The 24,072-nt window shown below is 37.5% G+C and overlaps 2 protein-coding genes across 7 annotated transcripts in view; one reads left to right on the top strand and one right to left on the bottom strand.

Annotated features, from left to right (window-relative positions):
• The first annotated feature begins 14,524 nt into the window (after positions 1-14,524).
• On the top strand, positions 14,525-18,982 carry LOC100780162 (plant cysteine oxidase 3). 6 transcript variants are annotated; one of them, XM_014768369.3, is made up of 5 exons: positions 14,525-14,880; positions 15,769-15,920; positions 16,261-16,432; positions 17,674-17,874; positions 18,439-18,909. In XM_014768369.3, exons 1-5 carry the CDS (start codon positions 14,763-14,765, stop codon positions 18,561-18,563), a joined length of 768 nt encoding a protein of 255 aa, XP_014623855.1. In that variant the 5' UTR covers positions 14,525-14,762; the 3' UTR covers positions 18,564-18,909. The 6 variants fall into 6 exon arrangements, with proteins under 6 accessions (XP_014623855.1, XP_040866012.1, XP_040866013.1 ...); XM_041010076.1 differs by having other exon boundaries at positions 14,539-14,880; positions 18,442-18,982; XM_041010077.1 differs by having other exon boundaries at positions 14,542-14,880; positions 16,261-16,423; positions 18,442-18,982.
• Positions 18,983-20,092: 1,110 nt separating this feature from the next.
• Positions 20,093-24,072, bottom strand: part of LOC106794167 (enolase 1, chloroplastic) — a 43,513-nt gene continuing 39,533 nt past the window's right edge. Inside the window, 9 exon segments of the mRNA XM_041009597.1 lie at positions 20,093-20,299; positions 20,758-20,803; positions 20,913-21,064; positions 21,299-21,616; positions 21,698-21,753; positions 21,756-21,827; positions 21,830-21,847; positions 22,207-22,243; positions 22,246-22,434. Coding sequence (XP_040865531.1) covers positions 20,234-20,299; positions 20,758-20,803; positions 20,913-21,064; positions 21,299-21,616; positions 21,698-21,753; positions 21,756-21,827; positions 21,830-21,847; positions 22,207-22,243; positions 22,246-22,434 — 954 coding nt within the window. The 3' untranslated portion in view covers positions 20,093-20,233.

The raw sequence follows: 24,072 nt of genomic DNA on the forward strand, positions 1-24,072 counted from the left end.
ACCTATGCAGTGGGTGTTTGTGCAAGATATCAAGCCAATCCCAAGATAAGTCACTTGAATCAAGTAAAGAGAATTCTGAAATATGTAAATGGCACTAGTGACTATGGGATTATGTACTGTCATTGTTCAAATTCAATGCTGGTTGGGTATTGTGATGCTGATTGGGCTGGAAGTGCAGATGACAGAAAAAGCACTTCTGGTGGATGCTTCTATTTGGGGAACAACCTTATTTCATGGTTCAGCAAGAAGCAGAACTGTGTGTCCCTATCTACTGCAGAAGCCGAGTATATTGCAGCAGGAAGCAGTTGTTCACAACTAGTTTGGATGAAGCAGATGCTGAAGGAGTACAATGTCGAACAAGATGTCATGACATTGTACTGTGACAACATGAGTGCTATTAATATTTCTAAAAATCCTGTTCAACACAGCAGAACCAAGCACATTGACATTAGACATCACTATATCAGAGATCTTGTTGATGATAAAGTGATCACACTGAAGCATGTTGACACTGAGGAACAAATAGCAGATATTTTCACAAAGGCTTTGGATGCAAATCAGTTTGAAAAACTGAGGGGCAAGCTGGGCATTTGTCTGCTAGAGGAATTATAGCAGCTACTGCAATCTGAACGTGCCCAAACGAATCACTTAACATTAATAGCACGTTCACCACAAAGCAAATTCGACCGTTGCTTCACACGCCCCTCTACATTCTTCATTCAAATTTATATCTGCTTGGCATTCGTGTTTTTACCAGCATTTCCCAATAGCCTTCTGAGATTTACGAAATCATTCCAAACGCTCTGCTTTTCCATGGCTACCTCACCAAAAGAAACTTCCGCTTCTGGTTCACCCTCTGTATCATCATCTCCGCACCAGGAACAACCAGAATTCAACATCCAACCCATACAAATAATTCCTGGTCAAGCTTCAGTCCCTGAGAAACTGATTCCCAGAAGACCACAGGGAGTGAAGATTGCTGAAAACCCTAGCCCTGCAACAAGTCCTAGGGAAGTAGACACGGAGATGGATAAGAAGATCCGCAGTATTGTGAGTAGCATTCTGAAAGATGCTTCTGTGCCTGATGCTGAGAAAGATGTCCCAACATCGTCCAACCCAAATGTTTCTGTGCCTGATGTCAAGAAAGATGTTCCAACATCTTCCGGTCCAAATGCTGAAGTACTCTCTTCCCCCAGCAAAGAGAGATCAACAGAGGAAGATGATCAAGCGACAAAGGAGACCCCTGCACCAAGGGCACCAGAACCTGCTCCAGGTGACCTCATTGACCTGGAAGAAGTAGAATCTGACGAGGAACCCATTGCCAACAGATTGGCACCAGGCGTTGCAGAACGATTACAAAGCCGAAAAGGGAAAACTCCCATCAAGAGGTCTGGACGAATCAAAACAATGGCACAGAAGAAGAGTACTCCAATCACCCCTGCCACATCCAGAAGAAGCAAGGTTGCTATCCCCTCCAAGAAAAGGAAAGAAATTTCCTCATCCGATTCTGATGAGGATGTCGAACTAGATGTCTCGACATCTAAGAGGGCCAAGAAATCTGGAAGAAAGGTGCCTGGAAATATTCCTGATGCACCACTGGACAACATCTCTTTCCACTCCATTGGCAATGTTGAAAAGTGGAAATATGTGTATCAACGCAGACTTGCGGTTGAAAGAGAACTGGGAAGAGATGCCTTGGATTGCAAGGAGACCATGGACCTCATTAAGGCTGCTGGACTACTGAAGACAGTCACCAAATTGGGAGACTGCTATGAAGGCCTAGTCAGGGAATTCATTGTCAACATTCCCTCTGACATATCAAACAGAAAAAGTGATGATTATCAAAGAGTGTTTGTCAGAGGAAAGTGTGTTAGATTCTCCCCTGCTGTGATCAACAAATATCTGGGCAGACCTACTGATGGAGTGATAGATATTGATGTTTCTGAGCATCAAATTGCCAAGGAAATCACTGCCAAACGAGTCCAGCATTGGCCAAAGAAAGGGAAGCTTTCAGCAGGGAAGCTAAGTGTGAAGTATGCAATTCTACACAGGATTGGTGCTGCAAACTGGGTACCCACCAATCATACTTCCACCGTTGCCACAGGTTTGGGTAAATTTCTGTATGCTGTTGGAACCAAATCCAAATTTAATTTTGGAAACTATATTTTTGATCAAACTGTTAAGCATTCAGAATCATTTGCTGTCAAATTACCCATTGCCTTCCCTACTGTGTTGTGTGGCATTATGTTGAGTCAGCATCCCAATATGTTAAACTACACTGACTCTGTGATGAAAAGAGAATCTCCTCTATCCCTGCACTATAAACTGTTTGAGGGGACACATGTCCCAGACATTGTCTCGACATCAGGGAAAGCTGCTTCAGGTGCTGTGTCCAAGGATGCCTTGATTGCAGAACTCAAGGACACATGCAAGGTGCTGGAAGCAACCATCAAAGCCAACACAGAGAAGAAGATGGAGCTGGAACGGCTGATCAAAAGGCTCTCAGAAAGCGGCATTGATGGTGAAGCAGCTGAGGAAGATGGTGAAGCAGCTGAAGTAGAAGAAGAAGCTGCTGAAGAAGAGGAAGAAGCAGCCGAGGAAGAAGAAGAAGCTGCTGAGGAAGAGGAAGATGCAGCAGAGGAAACAGAATCCGATGATGAAGATTCTGAAGCCACCCCATGATCATCAGACCTTTCTATTTTTGCTTTTTACTTTTACTAGCTAAAGGGGCATGTCCCTTGAACAATTACTAGTTATTGGTCTGTAATATTTGCACATTAATTTCATGCATCCTACTTTTGCCAAATTTATGTCTAAAAAGGGGGAGTAATAGTATTATGCTTGCTATTATGCATGATTTTGAGTAGTAGGATACTATATACGATGTATGGCAGTAGGAAACGATGTATGCATGATTCATGATTTTGAGGGGGAGTTGTATGTATACGAGTTTGAGGGGGAGACTGCTGCTGATGATGAATGATGTAAGCTACTAGAAGCTGATAGAAGATGCTGCAGTAAGAGCATGAAGACAGGGGGAGCAGATAGCGGATGTCACAAGAGATGTCTCGACATCCTGGAAAAGACTAGTAGCTGATAGAAGATGCTGCAGTAAGCATGGAGACAGGGGGAGCAGTAGCAGAAAGCTGATGTCACGAGAGATGTCTTGACATCCTGGAGAAGACTTGTAGATTTGCAACTTGAAGAATTTCCGCTGTGCTTGATTACTCTGATAATGGAAGTTGCTGATCCCACTTGCATAACTGCTCGTACCTGCTCAGGAAGTGTCTAAGTATGTTTTAGACAAAATTTGCCAAAGGGGGAGATTGTTAGTGTTTAGCTCTACTGAGCTTTAAAAGATTGGCTAAGATTTTGTTAAAACATAAGCACTTAGACAATGAAGGAAAGCTGGAGTTGCTGCACATGATGTCCAACGTTATATCAAGGAATGAGATCGGGCTGCACAATGCACAAGGCAAGATAAAATGTCAAATGAAGAATTGAAGTTGCAGGATCCACGATGTCGGATACAATGTCCTGACATCCTGCCCGAGAATACTGGAGTTGCTGTACAATGCAAGATAAAAGTCAAGTGCAGAAGTGAAGTTGCAGGATCCACGATGTCAGATACAATGTCCTGACATCCTGCCCGAGAATACTGGAGTTGCTGTACAATGCAAGATAAAAGTCAAGTGCAGAAGTGAAGCTGCAGGATCCACGATGTCGGACACGATGTCCTGACATCCGGCCCGATAATACTGGACATATAAATCTGTTATATCTTTAACAGATTATTGTGCAGTTAGCAAGAGATTAGATGATCTATCTTCTGGAACGAATTAAAAGATCATTAAAGTTCGAATTTCAAAGTAGAAGAGTTCGTTCAGGGATTAAAGATTAAAGATTAAAGATTCAAACTAAAAGATCAAAAGTTATCTTTTAGTTCTTTAACTGCAGATTTTTTCAGAAGAAGATAGATCTCCTCCAGCACAAGCCGTTGCAGCCCAGAAACGCAAATTGCTATATAATCATGGAGGCTGCATGAGTTCTGTACCAAGTCCGGGATTGAAGAGTTAGTTTGTGAGTTTTTGGGACTTGAGTCTTTTGTGAGCCACCTTGATGGTACCCTAGCATCAAGTGTTGGACCTATGTGTGTAGAGTTGATCTCTTGTGTCTAGAGTTGATCTCTAGTGTGTAGAGTTGATCTCTTTTGTTCAGAGTTGATCTCTGGTGTGTCTTTGATTTAATTGTAAACACGGGAGTGTGAGTGAGAGGGAGTGAGCGGAGGTTCTCATATCTAAGATTGGGTCTTAGGTAGAGATCGCACGGGTAGTGGTTAGGTGAGAAGGTTGTAAACAGGGGCTGTTAGACCTTGAACTAACACTATTGAGAGTGGATTTCCTCCCTGGCTTGGTAGCCCCCAGATGTAGGTGAGGTTGCACCGAACTGGGTAAACAATTCTCTTGTGTTATTTACTTGTTTAATCTGTTCATACGGACACATACGATCTCCATGTTCTGAAGCGTGATGTCGTGACATCCGGTACGACATCTGTCCCCTGGTATCAGAATTTCAGGTTCCTCATCAGATTCTACTTCTTCTAGGTCAATGAGGTCACCTGGAGCAGGTTCTGGTGCCCTTGGTGCAGGGGTCTCCTCTGTGGCTTGATCCTCTTCCTCTGTTGATTCCTCTTCACTGGATGAAGAGCGGACTTCAGCATTTGGGGTGGAAGATGTTGGAACATCTTTATCAGCATCAGGGACAGAAGCATTTTTCAAAATGCTATTCACAAGACTGCGGATCTTCTTATCCATCTCAGTGTCTTCTTCCCTAGGGCTTGTTGCAAAGCTAGGGTTTTCAGAAATCTTCACTCTCTGTTGTCTTTTAGGGACCAGTTTCTCAGGAACAGGGCCTGGACCAGGAATCATTTGTATGGGTTGGATATTGAATTCAGGTTGTTCCTGGTTTGATGGAGTTTTGGTGGATGATGGAGATGATGGTACAGAGGGTGAAGCAGGGGATGAGGTCTCTTTTGGTGAGGTAGCCATGGAGAAGCAGAGCTTTTGGAGTGGTTTCGTGAATATCTGAGAAATGTTGGGGAATGCTGATAAAAACGAGATTGCCACGAAAATGTAAGTTTGAATGAGGAATGTAGAGGGACGTGTGAAACGAAGGTTGAATTTGTTTTGGCTCAGTAGTGAACGTGCTATTGACGTTTGAGCACGTTCAGATAGAAGTAATTGCTATAACTCCTCTAGCAGACAAATGCCCAGCTTGCCCCTCAGTTTTTCAAACTGATTTGCATCCAATGCCTTTGTGAAAATATCTGCCACTTGTTCCTCAGTGGCAACATGCTTCAGTGTGATAACTTTATCATCAACAAGATCTCTAATATAATGATGTCTAATGTCAATGTGCTTGGTTCTGCTGTGTTGAACAGGATTTTTAGAAATATTAATAGCACTCATGTTGTCACAGTACAATGTCATGACATCTTGTTCGACATTGTACTCCTTCAGCATCTGCTTCATCCAAACTAGTTGTGAACAGCTGCTTCCTGCTGCAATATACTCTGCTTCTGCAGTAGATAGGGACACACAGTTCTGCTTCTTGCTGAACCATGAAATAAGGTTGTTTCCCAAATAGAAACATCCACCAGAAGTGCTTTTTCTGTCATCTGCACTTCCAGCCCAATCAGCATCACAATATCCAACCAGCATTGAATCTGAACAATGACAGTACATAATCCCATAGTCACTGGTGCCATTTACATATTTCAGAATTCTCTTTACTTGATTCAAGTGACTTATCTTGGGATCGACTTGATATCTTGCACAAACACCTACTGCAAAGGTGATGTCAGGTCTGCTTGCTGTTAAATATAGTAAGCTTCCAATCATGCTTCTGTACAGACTTTGATCAACACTGGTGCCAGCTTCATCCTTTGACAGCTTCAAGTGAGTAGGTGCAGGTGTTCTTTTATGGCTAGCATTTTCCATCCCAAACTTCTTGACAATGTTCTTTGCATACTTGCTTTGTGAGAGGAACATGAAGTCTTCCATCTGCTTCACTTGGAGTCCCAGAAAATAAGTCAGCTCTCCAACAAGACTCATTTCAAATTCAGATTGCATCTGTTGAACAAAATGTCGAAGCATCTCATTCGACATCCCTCCAAACACAATGTCATCAACATATATCTGTGCTATCATCAAGTTTTTAGCATCTTGTTTGACAAAGAGAGTCTTGTCAATTCCTCCCTTCCTATACCCTTGCTGAGTAAGGAACTCTGTTAGCCTTTCATACCAAGCTCTTGGAGCTTGCTTCAATCCATAGAGAGCCTTCTTGAGCCTGTATACATGATCTGGATGAGTTGGATCTACAAATCCCTTTGGCTGCTCCACATAGGCTTCTTCATTCAGGTATCCATTCAGAAACGCGCTCTTCACATCCATCTGGTACAGCTTGAATTTGAGGATGCAAGCTACACCAAGTAACAATCTGATGGACTCAAGTCTAGCAACAGGGGCGAAAGTTTCATCAAAGTCTACACCTTCAATCTGAGTGTAGCCTTGAGCAACAAGTCTGGCCTTGTTTCTGGTTATAACACCTTCTTCGTTGGTTTTGTTCTTGAAGATCCACTTGGTGCCAATCACATTAGTTCCCTCGGGTCTAGGAACTAGCTCCCAAACTTCATTCCTTTTGAATTGCTCCAATTCTTCTTGCATAGCATTGATCCAGAACTCATCAGTCAGTGCCTCTTTCACATTCTTTGGCTCAGTTTTGGAGACAAAGCATGAATTGGAGACAATCTCAATCTCCCTTGATCTTGTAGTGACTCCTCTGTTTGGATCTCCTATAATCAGCTCCTTGGGGTGCATCTTCTGGATTCTAATGGAAGGACTCTTGTCAGGTTGATTGATGTTTGGTTCATCTGTAGCAGAATCAGAGTTTTCTGCTTTTTCTGCATTTTCTGCACTTTTAGCTGTATCTGCTACATTGTCTCCCGATGTTCTGACATCTTCTTCGACATCCTTCTTTCTTGCTGGAGTTAGATCATCAACAACCACATTGATGGATTCCATCACAGTTCTGGTTCTGGAATTTAATACTCTATATGCTCTGCTGTTTGTGGAGTATCCCAAGAATATTCCTGCATCACTCTTGGGATCCATCTTTCTCCTTTGCTCTCTATCTGCCAAAATGTAACATGGACTTCCAAAGATGTGGAAGTGCTTGACAGTTGGCTTCCTCCCTTTCCAGATTTCATACAGGGTGGTTGGAGTCCCCCTTCTAAGTGTGACTCTGTTGTGGATATAGCATGCTGTGTTCATGGCTTCAGCCCAGAGATTATAGGGAAGTTCTTTGGCATGAAGCATGACCCTAGCAGCTTCTTGCAAAGTTCTGTTTTTCCTTTCAACTATGCCATTTTGTTGAGGTGTGATGGCTGCAGAGAACTCATGAGTGATGCCTTCAGATGTGCAGAATTCAGTAAACTTGCTGTTTTCAAACTCTCTGCCATGGTCACTCCTAATTCTCTTGATGACACAGTCTTTTTCTCTTTGAAGTCTTAGACTCAACTCTTTGAATACTTCAAAGGTGTCTGTTTTCTCTCTGATAAAGTTGACCCAGGTAAATCTGGAAAAATCATCCACAACAACATAGGCATACCTCTTTCCTCCAAGGCTTTCAACTTGCATAGGCCCCATCAAGTCCATGTGAAGTAGTTCCAGCACCCTGGAAGTGGTCTGATGTTGAAGCTTCTGGTGGGACATCTTGACTTGCTTTCCAATCTGACATTCCCCACAGATTCTGCCTTCTTCTATTTTCAGATTGGGAATGCCTCTAACAGCACCTTTGTCAATGATTTTCTTCATGCCTCTTAAGTGCAGATGTCCAAATCTTTGATGCCATATGTTGACTTCATCTTCTTTGGAGGATAGACACGTGGAGGAGTAACTGGTTTCTTGAGGTGTCCATAGGTAACAGTTGTCCTTTGATCTGCTGCCCTTCATTAGAACTTCACTCCTCTCATTTGTCACCAAGCATTCTGACTTCGTGAAGTTTACATTGAATCCTTCATCACACAACTGACTGATGCTGATCAAGTTTGCAGTCAGTCCCTTTACCAGCAGTACTTTGTTCAGACTAGGAAGTCCATCATGGACTAGTTTTCCCATTCCAGTGATCTTTCCTTTAGAGCCATCTCCAAATGTCACATAGCTAGTGGAGCAGGGTTCAATGTTCACCAGGAATTCTTTAACTCCTATCATGTGTCTGGAACAGCCGCTATCTAGGTACCAATCTTCCTTAGCTGATGCTCTAAGTGAAGTATGAACAACAAGACTAACAATCTTGTGTTTTGGAACCCACATCATCTTCCTTCCGCTGCTGCTACTTTGATTTCCATGATGTGGATGGCCATGTAGATGATAGCAAAAGGGCTTTATGTGACCATACTTGCCACAGTAGTGACACCTCCACTTCTTTCTTTTGCTCTTTTTCTGCTGAGTTCCATGATGTCGAGACCGATGTTGTGACATCGTGGCTCCAGTGCTGTTTTTGGCAGGAACAAATTCTGTCATGGTTGTTCTGCCAGCAGATTTATGATTAAATCCAAGTCCTCTCTGGTTTCCAACATTCTTCCCAAGCTGTAGCACCTCATCAAGCATATCTGAGCCTTTATTCAGCATCTTTATCGATTTTGTCATGTTTTCCAGTTTAGAGTTCAGAAAACCAATTTCTCCTTTAAGTTCAGAGATCTCCTCTTCATGTGCCTCCTTCTCAGCCTCCAGATTTGCAATGACCTTCTTCAGTTGTGCTTCTTGCTGAAGAATCTTCTCACTTTTGATGCATAGTTCTCTATAGGATATAGCAAGCTCATCAAAAGTGATTTCAATATCAATATCACTTGAATCTTCATCAGATTCAAATCTCCCAGTGAGTGCATTCACATCTCTGTCAGAATCACTTTCTTGTTCACTCTCTGTATCATCAGACCAACATACAGAAAGTCCTTTCCTCTGCTTCTTGAGATGGGTGGGACATTCAGCTTTGATGTGTCCATAGCCTTCACACCCATGGCATTGAATTCCTTTGCTGTGACTAGGCTTTTCATCTGACTTCTTCTGGTATTCACTACCTTTCCTGATGTCGAAAGGGATGTTCCGGACATGTGGTTTCTGCCTCCTGTCCATTCTGTTCAGCACTTTGTTGAACTGTTTTCCAAGGAGCACAACTGCGTTAGTTAGACCTTCATCAGTATCCAGGTCATACTCATCTTCTTCTCCTTCATCATTGGACACGAACGCAAGGCTCTTACTCTTCTTTTCAGTCCTATCCGAGAGTCCTAGCTCAAAGGTTTGAAGAGAACCAATGAGTTCATCTACTCTCATGTTGCAAATGTCTTGGGCCTCCTCTATTGCAGTGACTTTCATGTCAAATCTCTTAGGCAAGGATCTGAGGATCTTTCTCACCAGCTTTTCATCTGTCATCCTTTCTCCCAAGGCAGTGCAAGCATTGGCAATTTCAAGAATGTTCATGTGGAAGTCATGAATGCATTCTTCCTCCTTCATCTTCAGATTTTCGAATTTTGTAGCCAATAGTTGCAATCTGGACATCTTCACTTTGGAGGTTCCTTCATGAGTGGTTTTCAGAATCTCCCATGCATCCTTGGCAACTGTGCATGTGTTGATCAATCTGAAGATATTCTTGTCAACTCCATTGAATAGGGCATTCAAGGCTTTGGAGTTTCCAAGTGCCAATTCGTCTTCCTCTTTTGTCCAGTCTTCTTCTGGCTTCAATTCATCAGTGGGCTTTCCTTCTGTGTCCAGCATCTTGGGATGTTCCCAGCCTTTGATGACAGCTTTCCAGGTTCTGCTATCCAGTGATTTGAGGAAGGCCACCATCCTTGCTTTCCAGTATTCATAATTGGTTCCATCCAGAATTGGTGGTCTGTTCACTGGTCCTCCTTCTTTCTCCATGTTCATCAGAATTTATCTCCCTAGATCTCACTCAGTGATTTAGAGTGCCCGCTCTGATACCAATTGAAATTCTGATACAGAGGACAGATGTCGTACAGGATGTCACGACATCGCGCTTCAGAACATGCAGATTATATATGACAGTATGAACAGATTAAACAAGTAAATAACACAAGGGAATTGTTAACCCAGTTCGGTGCAACGTCACCTACATCTGGGGGCTACCAAGCCAGGGAGGAAATCCACTAAAATAGTATTAGTTCGAAGATCTAACAGCCACTGTATACCACCTTCTCACCTAACCACTACCCATGCAACTTCTACCTAAGAGCCACTCTTAGATATGAGAACCCCTCTCACTCCCTCTCAATTACTCACCCGTGTTTACAAACAAATCAAAGACACACCAGAGATTGCTCTCTGAACAATAGAGATCAACTCTACACACTCAGGTCCAACACTTGATGTTAGGGTAGCATCAAGGTGGCTCACAAAAAACACTCAAGTCACAAAACTCACAAAATAACTCTTCAATCTCTGACTTGATTGGAAAACCCGTGCAGCCTTCATGTTTATATAGCAGTGTACGTATCTGGGCTGCAACAACTTGCGCTGGATAAGATCTATCATTCTCCTGAAAATCTGCACTTAAAGATCTAAAAGATAAAGTTTTATCTTTTAGTTTTTATCTTCAATCTCTAATCCCTGAACGAAACTATTCAAGTTTGTAATTCAAACTTTAATTATCTTCTAATTCGTTCCTAAAGATTATAGCGCCTAATCTGTTGCTAACTGCACATTAATCTGTTAAAGATATAACAGATTTATGTGTCCAGTATTTTCGGGCAGGATGTCCTGGACATTGTATCCGACATCGTGGATCCTGCAGCTTCAATTCTTCATTTGACATTTTATCTTGCCTTGTGCATTGTGCAGCCCAATCTGATTCCTTGACATAATGTTAGACAACATGTGCAGCAACTCCAGCTTTCCTTCATTGTCTAAGTGCTTATGTTTTAACAAAATTTTAGCCAATCTTTTAAATCTCAGTAAAGCTAAGCACTAACATCTTCTACTCCTTATTCTCTTAACAACATAGTAAAAGCCTTAGAAGAGTAATTTTTTAATTAGTAAAGGTTTAGGAATAATTAATTCAACCCCCCCTTCTTAATTATTCTGAGGCCACTCGATCCAACAGGTGGCGCATGGATCAGGAGGAGCTTGCGTTCATCCGCAAGGCGCATAAGGTGCAGGCGAGGAGGGTGATGCTGGAGGAGGTGGAGAGCTTAGGATTGGATTGGGAAAAGGGAAGAGGAGAGAAGAAGAAAGACCTCAGCGAGCGACAAGAAGAGAGCACAGACGTGAAATTTGTGAAATATGAATGGACGCGCAGTAAAAAATTTAAAAAATTATTCAAAGACGATCATTGTAAAAAGATCGTCTTTGTATCATCATATCTTTAAGACGGTCTTAATACACCCATCGTTATACCAGCATGCTTCCTTATAAAACTTTGTAAAAATTACAATAATGCCACCGCTACTATTTCTACGACGCGTTGCATTTAACCGTCATAATTACAGCGTTGTAAAATGGCATTTATTGTAGTAGTGTGTTGTCCTGTCCTGCAGTATTTTCCTTCTTCTCTCTATGTTGTTCCTCCTACAAGTGGCTTATATCTGCAAATCCAATGGAGCTAAATCACCTGCAGAAGAGTTACCTCGCATACAAAACACTAACAAGAGCAGCAGTTAACCAAATCAAGAGAAAAATAAATTACAACTAACTATTCACACAAAAATTAATCAAAGAATAAAGAATCAATGCCTACAAATTGAACTATACTTCCCAAATGCAAAAAGAAGTTCCCTGGCAACAGCGCCAAAAACTTGTTGGTTCGCTGAAATACTTGTTTCACTGGTCAGCGATGCTAATCGTCAAGTGCATCGAGTCGCACAAGTAATATAAAACGGTATGACCGAGTATCGTATCATCAGGAAACTTGTTTCATTTAGAGAGCATTCATTCAGTAGGTAAACATTTGTATAAAGCTAGTAATTATAAAATGAAGTTGTGTTAACAGTTCTAATTTAGCTACAAAATTAACTATCTAAATGTGACAGATAAACAGATGATTAAAAAAGTTGAGTCTTTCTATTGAACAAAATGATGTAATTAAGTGTTTTTCTCTATTTAAGGTTGTTTTTGTGTTCTATGCCGAAAACAACTACTCAAACCAAGATCCCTCTAGTGAATGAGTCTAATTATATTTAAACTTAGTTCTAGATTCCTCGTCAAACTTAGCTTAAACGAATTGCATTAAGATTACGACATAATATAAACTAAATCCCTGCACTCTGTGTCCATACATACAGTTCTCTAGCCTGCTCTATCCAGTTCTAAGGATTTAAAACACTTCCCAATGCTAAAAATCCTAACTTTACACACAAATGGGTGATAAAGCCATAAGCATGCAAGAATTAAATACAGATAGAAGCAATAAACGCATATAAACAAATTTAAATAGATAGTGAAAATTTTTACATCAAAGCTCAGCATAAATTCCCAACCAGAGAATTAGCCTTCCATTGCAAGTTAGCACCTTTCAGCACCAAAATGAGATTTTTGAGGGAAAATTAAGATTACAAAGTGGTGGGGATGTCTCCTCCACCTCTAGAAACCTAACAATCATTCCTAAACCTAAAATCCTCTTGAAAGCTGAGGCCTTTCGTTCAAGCTTTTCTTTGTTACGTCTCTCTTCACAAAAACTCTGAGAACACACTCACTAAGCGAGCTGAGTGCCTCGCTTGGCGGATGTTACTCGCTAAGCGCATATGCCTCGCTTAGCGAGACATCAGCTGCTTCAACCTTCTTCTTCTTCATCCTTTAGCTTGAAACTAAAGTTGAACCACATTAACTCGCAATATTGGAAATATCTACTGAGTAAAATTAAACTAAACATAAAAATATGTATAAACCTACAAAAAGAACCATAAATTGGGGAAAAGATATAAATTTCATGAAACTTTTCAATACAAAAGTTAATCGTAAATGACGACTAACAATCATAAATTCATTGGATAATGAGTTCTATTTTTTTTTAATTCGATCCAACTCATACCATCTAGTTAAATTTATTATTATATATAAATTAATTATAAATAAAGAACACATTAATTTTTTTGCTCATATCGTTTATTAAATTAAACCAACCATGATTTATTTTTATTTTTTAACTTTTTTTTATCCCTGTCTTAATTTTGTTTATGTTTTCTTGTGTTAATACAATACTTTATTTCTACTAAAATAAAAATATTGTATGAGCATTGAAATCATTAATTCTATTATCCAAATATTTTCACAATTTAGTCTCTTTTAAGTGCATTTAGTCATCAAAGTTTAGCCAAAAACAAATTATTATTCTAAAAATCTTATTTTTTTTACAAAGTAAAAAATAAGTTTTTAAATATTCAAATCCGATTAAACAACCCAACCCAACTCATTTATGATTGGGTTGGTTTGGGTCTGAAAAAAAAATTGCACAAACTCAACCTAACCCAATCCAAAGGTTGGTCTTAAGATTTTATAAACCTCAAAAAAATATTAAATAAGATCCTCTTATAATTAAGTATTGTTTTTTCAATATTGTTTATTTGTTACAATCTTATAATCAAGTACTTAAAAATACACACATAATTTTTATAACATATATATATATTTTATTGCATTATACAAATATAATATAATTTTAAAAATCTAAAAAAGATATATCATATTTTTTTATTTAATTTACACTTATCATTCAATTTATATCTTTAGAAAAAATTACATACACATAAATATTTAAATATAAGATAGATATGACAAAGGGATAGATATTATATTTTTTTTAAACTCATTCATTTTTTATAATTCTAATTCATTTATATATTTTTAAAATATTAATTTATGTTTTACTTTAATTTTTTTTATTTGGTCCCTCAAAGAGAATGTTTTAGTTCTACCATTATTGTCTTTCATTAAAAAAACATATTTTTTTCATATTAAAGCTTACATATATTTTAAAAATACTAATTTTAGTTTTATTTTCATTATAATCGTAATTTTTATTTGTATTCCTTATCTTGTTTAAAAAAAATATTTTAAGTATATTTTATCATAGATTCATTGTATCGTGATATATCATAGATAATTAAAAATTCATTTAATATGAATTTATGATATTAACACATTAGAAAAATGATACATAAAACTAACTAAAAAATTATATTTTTAATCACATATGATATTTTCATATAAATAAAAAATAATACATAAAATTTTTGTCATTGCACTTCTAGAGGAGCCTCAGGATTAATCCACAACCCATAAATTTTTTTATGGAATTGAATAACGGGTCTAATTAAACCCGACCAACCAGTGAGCACCACTGTTAACACGGACGGAAGTAGTAGTTTGTTATCGGATTACAGCGTAAAATTTACTTGTAGACACTATTTATTGTTTTTAATTTTTATACAAAAAAGTTAAATTTTCAAGGGAAAAGAAAGAAAAACTGTGGGCAGAGAGAAACAGGGGAAATATCGCATTTTGGTTGAAGTAAAATGGTTTTGTTTTGAATATGAATTGTCATGTGTCGTGGATTGGCAGTTTGGCACGGACCAATCCCTAGTAAAAGAAAAAAAAAACGTCGTCAAAATTACGACAATTATTAACTGATAAGCTGAGGGTAGTTATAGAGAACAAGGACATGTTTTCTCTTCACTTCGCAGGTACTTTAGTATGAGGCACCAAAGCTCCAAGGTTCAGGCTTTGTATGAACATTGCAAAACCATCTTATCGCCCTCTGGATCACCCCCTCCTTCGTCCCAAGCTTTGCAGAAGCTTTCTTCGATTCTGGGTATGTCTCTTTTGTTGTTCTCAACGTTCAACTTTGCAGCTTTTTCTCCTTTTAAGCAAAAAAAAAAAAAAAAAAAAAACATAACATAAAAAAATGTATTCTTTTGTTTTTTTAGATTGGTGAATGTTCAGTTGGTCCAATTGGGGTTTTGGGGGTGTTTTAAGTTGCTAGTGTTGGGAACATTGTTGGGGCGGGGCGAGTTTGGTCTTTTACGGTTAAATTGAAGCGTTATGTTAAGATGATGTTTTATGTTAATGCATCTAAGATTGATTTGGTTTTGAAGAATGAGAATATGCTCCAATAAGACTGGGGGGTGGGAATTAAACTATTAGGAAAGATGCATGAACCAAGACCAATATAACTTTAAAACTGAAAGCTGCGTACTTGGACTTGTAATATGGGTAGTTTTTTATTATTGTAATTACTAGTCAGTCTAGGCAATTTACTTCTTCGAGAGGTCCAAGATGAATTGTAGAACAACAAAGTAGATTTGGCCATTTTTGTTTTTGGGGTTCTAACCCTACGTAAGCACTCTCGTATTAGAATGATTGCAAAACTGAAAGGATGTTTTGAAGAGTTGATTTGTGGGAATTTGGCATGTTGCTGGATTCTGATGTCACTGATTTTGAGCAATTATTCAATGAGTATAGAGAAATATGATAGTGGTCAATTGTTGTCAGGTTTGATTTGTTCTGCAAAATGAACTTTAGCACTGTTTTATCTCTGCACATTGTTAAGGTATTTATTCTGTTTCTGCATCATTTTACAAATTGGACGTTTCCTATCAAAATCCAGATTAAATTTTCATATTTTTTGAACTTTGAAATGCAGATGTTACATTGCTTTGGATAATGGAATCTTGATCTTTGTTAATTCATGACTTGGCAGACACTATTCAACCTGCTGATGTTGGCCTTAAAGAAGAAACTGCAGACGATGATCGAGGGCATGGATTTTTTGGCACTAATGCACTTAGTAGATTAGCTCGATGGGCTCAACCAATAACATATGTGGACATTCATGAATGTGATAATTTTACGGTGAGCTTCACCATTTTAGGACACACCAGTGACACCACTGTAAGACAACTATTTATATTAACACGGTGGTAGTCAACTTTATGTGTTTGTATGTATGTTGCGTTAGTAGACTGCCTCTGCACTGCTGCAAGCTTCATGTCTATGCTCGTGTATGTTTATTGATATATTTTTCATTCTTGTCTTCTGAGTACTGGTATAAGGTATTTATAGTACAATTTGTTAATTGAATTCAAATATAGCCAAACTGTTCCTTGCATTCTTTTAATTGGGTTGATCATGACATTTAAATTCTGTATGAAATGAGATTTACAATTAAAATAAGCGATGTTGATTGGTGCAGATGTGTATATTTTGTTTCCCTACTTCTTCAGTTATTCCTCTCCATGACCATCCGGGGATGACTGTATTTAGCAAACTTCTCTATGGCTCTTTACATGTGAAAGCTTATGACTGGGTTGAGCCTCCCTGCATCATAGAAAGCAAAGAACCAGGATATGCTCAAGGTCTGACTTGTATGTTTCATTTACTTTTGAGTTGACTTTCTTATTTCCTCCCATTCTTTCATTTACTGCTTCTTACTTTCATTTTTTAATTTTTGTATGTGCTCTTATTTTTTTGATAAGGTGAAATTGCTCTTGTTAATTTGTCATTTGAACTACAAATACCTTGTTCCATCATATTGCATAGTGCATATTATCCTCCTATGGAACCTTATTTTACCATAATGCTTCAAATTATATACTCTAGATCTTCCTCGATATAATAAATATAAATAATGCTTTTGGTTCAAATGTCTATCTGTAGTGAGGAGAGTAGCGCCTATTGTAGAGAAGATGGTGGAAAATAGACTTAGGTGGTTTGGGCATGTAGAGAGAAGACCGGTAGACTCTGTAGTGAGGAGAGTAGACCAGATGGAGAGAAGGCAAACAATTCGAGGCAGAGGAAGACCCAAAAAGACTATAAGAGAGGTTATCAAAAAGGATCTCGAACTTAATGATTTGGATAGAAGTATGGTACTTGATAGAACATTATGGCGGAAGTTGATCCATGTAGCCAACCCCACCTAGTGGGATAAGGCGTTGTTGTTGTTGTTGTTGTTGTTCAAATGTCTATCTATCCTCGTATACATCTGGATTTTACATTTCTCCTGCTTACATGAAAACCATGAGGACACAAACATGGTGGGTGATTGGTGTAATAGTATTGGAGGCTATATTTTGTTTCAAATGTTCACTCTGTCTTAGATCTACTGAAAGACTATGTTTTGTTTACTCAACTCAAAGGGTTAATTGTTTATTTTGGTTCATCTAATCTAATATATTATAATACAAAACCTGATAACTTACCTTGTTGCGATATGTTTCATCTCTTTATTATCCCTTAACTTTGCTTATCAATGGGTGGAGATGCAGACTGTTTGATGTGCCTTTCCCCTTTGTCTACTAATAAAACGGAAAAAAGAATGAATGTTGTTGGAAACTAGTGCCTGGTATGATTGACTAAGACAGTAATTAAAATCCTTATAAGGCAGATTGTTTACAAGTAATAAATAATTTCATTATGCTATGTTTTGGCTCTTGGTGGTTTACATTCTTATATATTATCTTCAATAGATTTATAAATTTTCTAATATTAGAGAATGTAAAAATCATCATGTTAATGGCTTATACATCCTGCTCTTCTGCATCCTTATTTTTAAGTTACTTGTTAATTGATTTCATTATTATTATGCTTTAATTTTCCTTTTATGCAGTAAGACTAGCAAAGTTAGAAGTTGATAAGGTCTTGAATGCACCGTGTGATACATCAGTTTTATATCCCAAACACGGTGGAAATCTGCACTGTTTCACAGCAGTGACACCTTGTGCCATGCTAGACATTCTCACACCTCCTTACAGAGAAGAGGAAGGAAGGAGGTGTACTTACTATCATGATTATCCTTATTCAGCATTCTGTAAGTAACTGCTTAGCAATATTGCTTGCTTTCTATACATCATAATATATAGCAGTGATCAAGATTTTAATTACAGACCACATCACTTGATGCAATTGCAACATTTCGGTTGTGGTGATTTCTGTAACCACAGTAGGCCCTGATTGTGGATTGCATCACCCACTATTGGCCTGCTATCACAACTTAGTAGAACTACATGTCATTACATCAAAATTGAGTTTCTCCTATAAGCTAAAACCAACTCTTGCACATTAGCTTTTGGAGAAGTTAAATGAGAGGTTTTCTGTAAAAGCTAAGAGCACAAGTTGATTTTTGTTTGTGGGAGAAGTTTAAGTTATTATACTTCCATATTTTCTTCTTCTATAAATACCTATTGAGAAGTTTAGCTAAACAGACCTTAAGTCTTGATTGAGGATTGATAAATTGAATTACAATTCTTAATTCTAAAAGTATATTGATGGTCTTAGGAAGTTAGAATCCTTTTTATAGAACTCACACTCTTTTAGGAAGTGAGTCAAATATGAGATTTCCATGAGTGATTTTCTTGATGCTATGGCTCTGCAGCAGTTGCAAATGCACCTATATGTGACGGGGAAGAGGAGGAATATGCATGGCTCACAGAGTTAGAATCACCTAGTGATCTTTATATGCGCCAGGGGGTATATGCTGGTCCAGCTATTCAGCTTTAGCTCTGCTTGCTTGGATTTAAAAGCAATTGCTTGTTTCCTGCTGTGAAGGGTGGATGATATTAATGCCTGAAAATATACTTATCCCATTTTGCTCCTGGAAGCTAGTGACAAGAGGATCTGAAATGCTGATGGATGGAATGTTCTGGTTTATTTGTGCCTCCTTGTGCTGGATGCATATTTTGAGCAAAGATTTTCGTACATAAATCTGCATTTTCTCATTACCTTTGAACAACAAATCTTTGCTATAGTTACCAGTGGCTATTGTGTTTCATACCATGTTCCCTCATTGTTACAAGTTATAGATGTTCTGTCCCTGCACATTAATATAAGCATAATTGTTTTGTAATAATTATCATATGGTATGTACAAAACGGATTCCTGTGTAGCCGTAATCAAGTATGGTAATACTTTTAGTATGATGGAAAAAGATGTCCTGGCATCAGTCTGTCTTTATTATTTGCTGTGCTGCGTGGGTTGCAAATGACATTCGATTTGCCAATTTCCTGATACAAGTCTGAAATTATGAGCCAGGGTTCATTTTGACTTTCTTTTGAGATAGTCTAGGTTCAGGATACGTGATTTTAGCAAGTCTTTGTAAACGAAAAGCATTTTCCTTTCTCTGTTTTTTAAGGTAAATTTTAGCATTTCCCTTTTCTTTTGGTTCAGGGTACGTGGTGGTCCTAGCTGTCTTAAACTCTTAATTAGGTTTTGGTGTCAACAAATATTTTTTCTTTATTAAAAATTCTCATCCTTTATATAGACCTTATTCAATTAGGTCAATAATTTAATAAGTGGATAAGGATTTCCTTTATATGTTTTGACGAATAAAAGTATACAAACTTAAAAAAAAAAAAAAAAGTCTTATTTTTTAGATTTAGTTTGTTTTCTTTTAATTTATTTTTTAGATTTAATTAGGTTTTAAATATTCCAATTAGGTATTATTTAAAAAAAATCAATTTGAACTCATTTTAAAAAATAAAAAACCTAATTGATCTTTTTAAAAATAAAGAACCTAATTAAATCTTTGTTAAAAAGCAGAACTAATTGAATCTTAAAATAATAAAAAAAGATAAATTAGAAACAAAAAAGTAATTTAACCAAAACGATATAAAGAATAAAACCAAAATATAAAAAATTAAAGATATTTATAAGAACCGAAGCCAAAAAAAAGTATTGCAGTCTAAAATTAAAGTTAACGATTTCCTTTTTAGGCGCAGGGTGAGGCGAAAGAAATTTCAATCCTATATCACTAATGCTTGGTAGTAACAGACGGGAATTGTTCACAAGTTATGTAGAGAAGTACCATTACAAACACTGAACTACCAAACAACAACGTCTAAACCTCTCCCTTCTTCAAAAGATGACACAGTATAAAATCTTATTGTCGTAAGCAGAGGGACTAATTCACAAGTAGGGTTCTTTCAAAAAAAGAAAACAAGTTACACCGATGGAACCATGTTACTGCACCAAGTTATCATCCAATCACATGGTAATTATTTCAGTTCAAAACACATATCTTAAGGCTAACTCATCAAGTAGATCTGAAAACCCCAAAAGGCTAGCAACTATATCAAAACTCAGGATTTTCCTTGGTAAATCAATGATGACAATGATTCTGATGCAGAATCTTTTCCAGAAAATAAGAATTTTTTGGATCAATTGAGTTCACTCTAAGGTGATCTAAAAGTTTCACCAGCATATTGCACACTTCCAAGTTCCTCTTCAATCCGAAGAAGCTGAAAAGAAATTGAATACATGTGTGTTAGATCACTTCATTATCATGCTAGCCATTCACATAATTTTAGCAATTGGCTGCTAAAGAAGCATTCTAAAAATTACTTTTCAAGAACATTGATATTTTATCTATTAAAAAAATATAAATTAAGTTTTGAAACTGAGACATACTAAATAGAAACATTGACTATGAATCAATAACTCTTAACTCTACATGATTATACTCAGGTTTGTGTTTTACTTTTATCAATCTTTTACCATGCCGAGTCCATTTCAAGCCCAAATAATGCAGATACCAAAAGGAAAAATGAAGACGAGTTAAAATAGGCCAGACAAAAAGATTATATGGAAACATTTGATTAATGAACACACTTTGCAATAGTCTATTCATAATGATTTCTATGGTGTCATAGGGTGACCTAAAATCCTTGAATCAAAGAGGAACACAAGTTCCAATTACCTGATTATACTTTGCCAATTGCTCACTTCGGCAAGGAGCACCACCAGTCTTTATCTGGAGGACAGAATTTGGATCATCAATATGAAAGTGATAACATCACAGTATAATGTATGGTAGCTAAAAAGATTAAATTCACCAAAAAAAATTAAGGATATAGAATTTGTCCACTAGCCAAGCCAACAGAGAGATCAGCGATGAGGTTATCCTCAGTCTCGCCACTCCAATGACTAACCATGACACCCCAACCTGCAGCCTTTGCGTCAAGTGCAGCCTGAATAGATTCGATCACTGTACCAATCTTATTAACCTGCAGTTAATGGACAACACAAAACAAACGAAGCATTAATTTCAGTTGTAAATTCAGCCAGCAACTATCTTAAAGAAAGCTGTAAATTCAGCTGGTGTTTGATTAGTTTCGATAAAATGCAAATAAAAACAACTATCTTAAAGCAAGCTGCAGGAGGAAATGCTGGGGAAACTAAACAAAAATATAATGAAATAATTCTAATAATTGAAAGAAATTTTGTTTAAGGATGCTAACCTTTTGAAGCAAACCATTGCAAGCCTTCTTTTTGATGGCCTCAACTATTCTCTTAGGATTTGTAACTAACAAATCATCTCCTACAAGTTGAATATCAACTGAAGCGAGCAATGAAGCCCATGAACCCCAATCATCTTGATCAAACGGATCCTCAATTGACACAATGGGAAATTCTTTAACAAAATCTTTATATAGTTGACCAAGACTCTGAGCAGAGTGAACATGAGCTCCATCATTTGGCTGTTTCTTGAAGTTCAAATCATACTTCCCATCCTTAGTGTAAAACTCTGAAGCTGCAACATCCATACCTATTTTAATCTGCACCATTTTTTTTTATTTCCAGATCAGCACAAGTGAATATTCAAAGTATGCAACAGAAATAATCAAAGCTTCACCCACCTTGCTAGTATAACCAGCCTTCTCAATGGCATCCATGAGTAAAACAAGACCCTCCTGTTATCTTGAACATTGGGAGCAAATCCTCCGTCATCTCCAACATTACATGCATCTTGTCCATATTTTGCCTTGTACCCCTTAATACATGATAAACTGTTCTACCAGAAATAACCAAGTTAACTGATTGTCACCATATATAGATCGCTGGTGAGATTGAAAAAATCATGGAATTTATGCTATAGATAATATGCAGTCAGGAAAAATGGAATTAAGATTAGCTATCAAATCATATGTAATACCTACCTAAGAACCTAATATTAGCACAGAAGTTAATATCTGAACTCACCAATTCACACTCACCAAACAATTGAGTTATTGACGAAAAAGGCAGACATCACGTTGAATGCCAAAATGAGAAAAATGCACACAAAAGATGCATAATTACAGTCACAAGTCACAACCATACTTCGTGGGTGTGGTTACAGCCAGTCACAAAGAAATAGGTTTCTAACCTTCACTGCCCATGCGGAGAGCCTCAGCAAATGAAGTTGTGCTCCAACTAGTAGTATCATAAACTCTTGCATAGCCAGATTATTCCCAGCATGACTGCCCCCATTTATAACATTGAAATTTGGAACTGGCATAGCAAGTTCTTTTGTTCCTGAAATCTCCTTGATGTGCCTGTACAAGGGCACTCCCTTTGCCCCTGCACCAGCTCTACATACACTCAATGTGACACCCTTTATCCCGACATATATATAAATAAATAAAATATATTAAAAAAATTGGTAAACAAATTCACGTGGATAAAAAGTTCACATTCATTTCACTATTGTCAAATAAAGCTTATTAAAAGTATATTCGGCTCAAAACAAGGCTGTCAAAATTTACAAAAAAAAATGTTTTGTTAAATCAGTGAGGTAAAATAAAATAGACTAATATCATGTAATTAATATAGAAACTTATGTCTCAATGCCACATCCTATTAGAGCATTGTGTCCCAACGTCCTTCAACACAAGGTTCCTTAAAGCAACTCACCTAGTCATTTGCTCCCCCGAACATAAAATTCAAGGTCATCACAGGATCCAAATACAAACAACACACAGGGAGTGAGTTATCACATTCCTAACTAATAGAGAGAAACAAGATCACATGTAGGTATAAATATCATATAAACAAAATAAAACTTACTTAAACATAACTCACATCATTTCATCACTTTGTCGTCTAACATCACATCACAACACAACACGTCTCATTCATTCACGTACTCAAGGATCAAAACACAATATCACCAAGTCAATCAATATCGATCAATACACAAGTGTTATGAAACATATACACTAAGCCTCAATCCTATATGCAATGTGGTACCATGTAAGTGAAAAACCTCATCGGACGCCTATGAGTACATGATAAGACAAACCACACACTAGCAAGTCAGGTCACTCTCACTAGGTAAGATCATAGGGAGACCAGTCAGGGTCACGTTGTTTTGCGAGAATGCTCCAACCATGTGGGATCGGCACAGGCTTAAAGGAGCACTCAAACTGGGTGTATTTACCCTCATGGCCTACACTCCGAAGAGTCCGTCAGGGTCTCTCCCTCCTGATTCAGGTCCAACCCAGAAAACATTTTTGTACACAGACTCTATCTATGAACTATATAAAACACACAACTCCTTAATTATTCTCAAAATAGTTTTAACTCGTCGCCCTTTAAGGGTCTTAGCATTAACTCGTCGCCCTTAAAGGGTCTTAGTATTAACTCGTCGCCCTTAAAGGTTTTTATAGTCGTGCGATTATACAATTCATAGTTCATAACTCAATACACACAACATCTCAATGCACACAACATCTCAATCACGTGCATACTCAATTTATCACATACACTTGATCTCAATCACAATGTTATAATCTCAATTTAACACGTTATCACACCTAATGAATCATATACACTTTATCTATGAACTATGCCATACACACAACTACTCAATTGTTTTCAAAATCATTTTAACTCGTCGGGTTCCCATAGTGGATTCCATTACAATACTCATCGACCTTAAAAGGGTCTTACAATTATGTGATTGCACAGTTCATAACTCACAACTCAATACACACATCTCAATACACATGTATTTCACTATTTATCACATGTTCAATTTATCATATACTCACAATTTGAATCACCCCTTCATAATTTTAATATAACAATTTATACAAAAGGTTCATCATAACATGGGAAGTAAAATCCCTCAAATAATTTCACACAATTATATTAAAATCATGGGTCAAAACACAAAAACATCCTTTGAAAGGTTGTCGGAGCCGAGAGAAATATCCTTTGCATCGTAGGTGTGTTTCCTCCTTGTATTAAA

This window comes from Glycine max, chromosome 15 (genome assembly GCF_000004515.6).
Source record: "Glycine max cultivar Williams 82 chromosome 15, Glycine_max_v4.0, whole genome shotgun sequence".
In the NCBI taxonomy this organism is placed as follows: domain Eukaryota; kingdom Viridiplantae; phylum Streptophyta; class Magnoliopsida; order Fabales; family Fabaceae; genus Glycine; species Glycine max.

What these genes read in the sequence shown, in the direction of transcription:
- LOC100780162 (XM_014768369.3), top strand. Translation starts at nt 14,763, where the DNA reads ATGAGGCACCAAAGCTCCAAGGTTCAGGCTTTGTATGAACATTGCAAA. An exon ending in GAAGCTTTCTTCGATTCTGG is followed by an intron (nt 14,881 to 15,768) that starts GTATGTCTCTTT and finishes ATGACTTGGCAG; the next exon opens with ACACTATTCAACCTGCTGAT. An exon ending in TTATCCTTATTCAGCATTCT is followed by an intron (nt 17,875 to 18,438) that starts GTAAGTAACTGC and finishes ATGGCTCTGCAG; the next exon opens with CAGTTGCAAATGCACCTATA.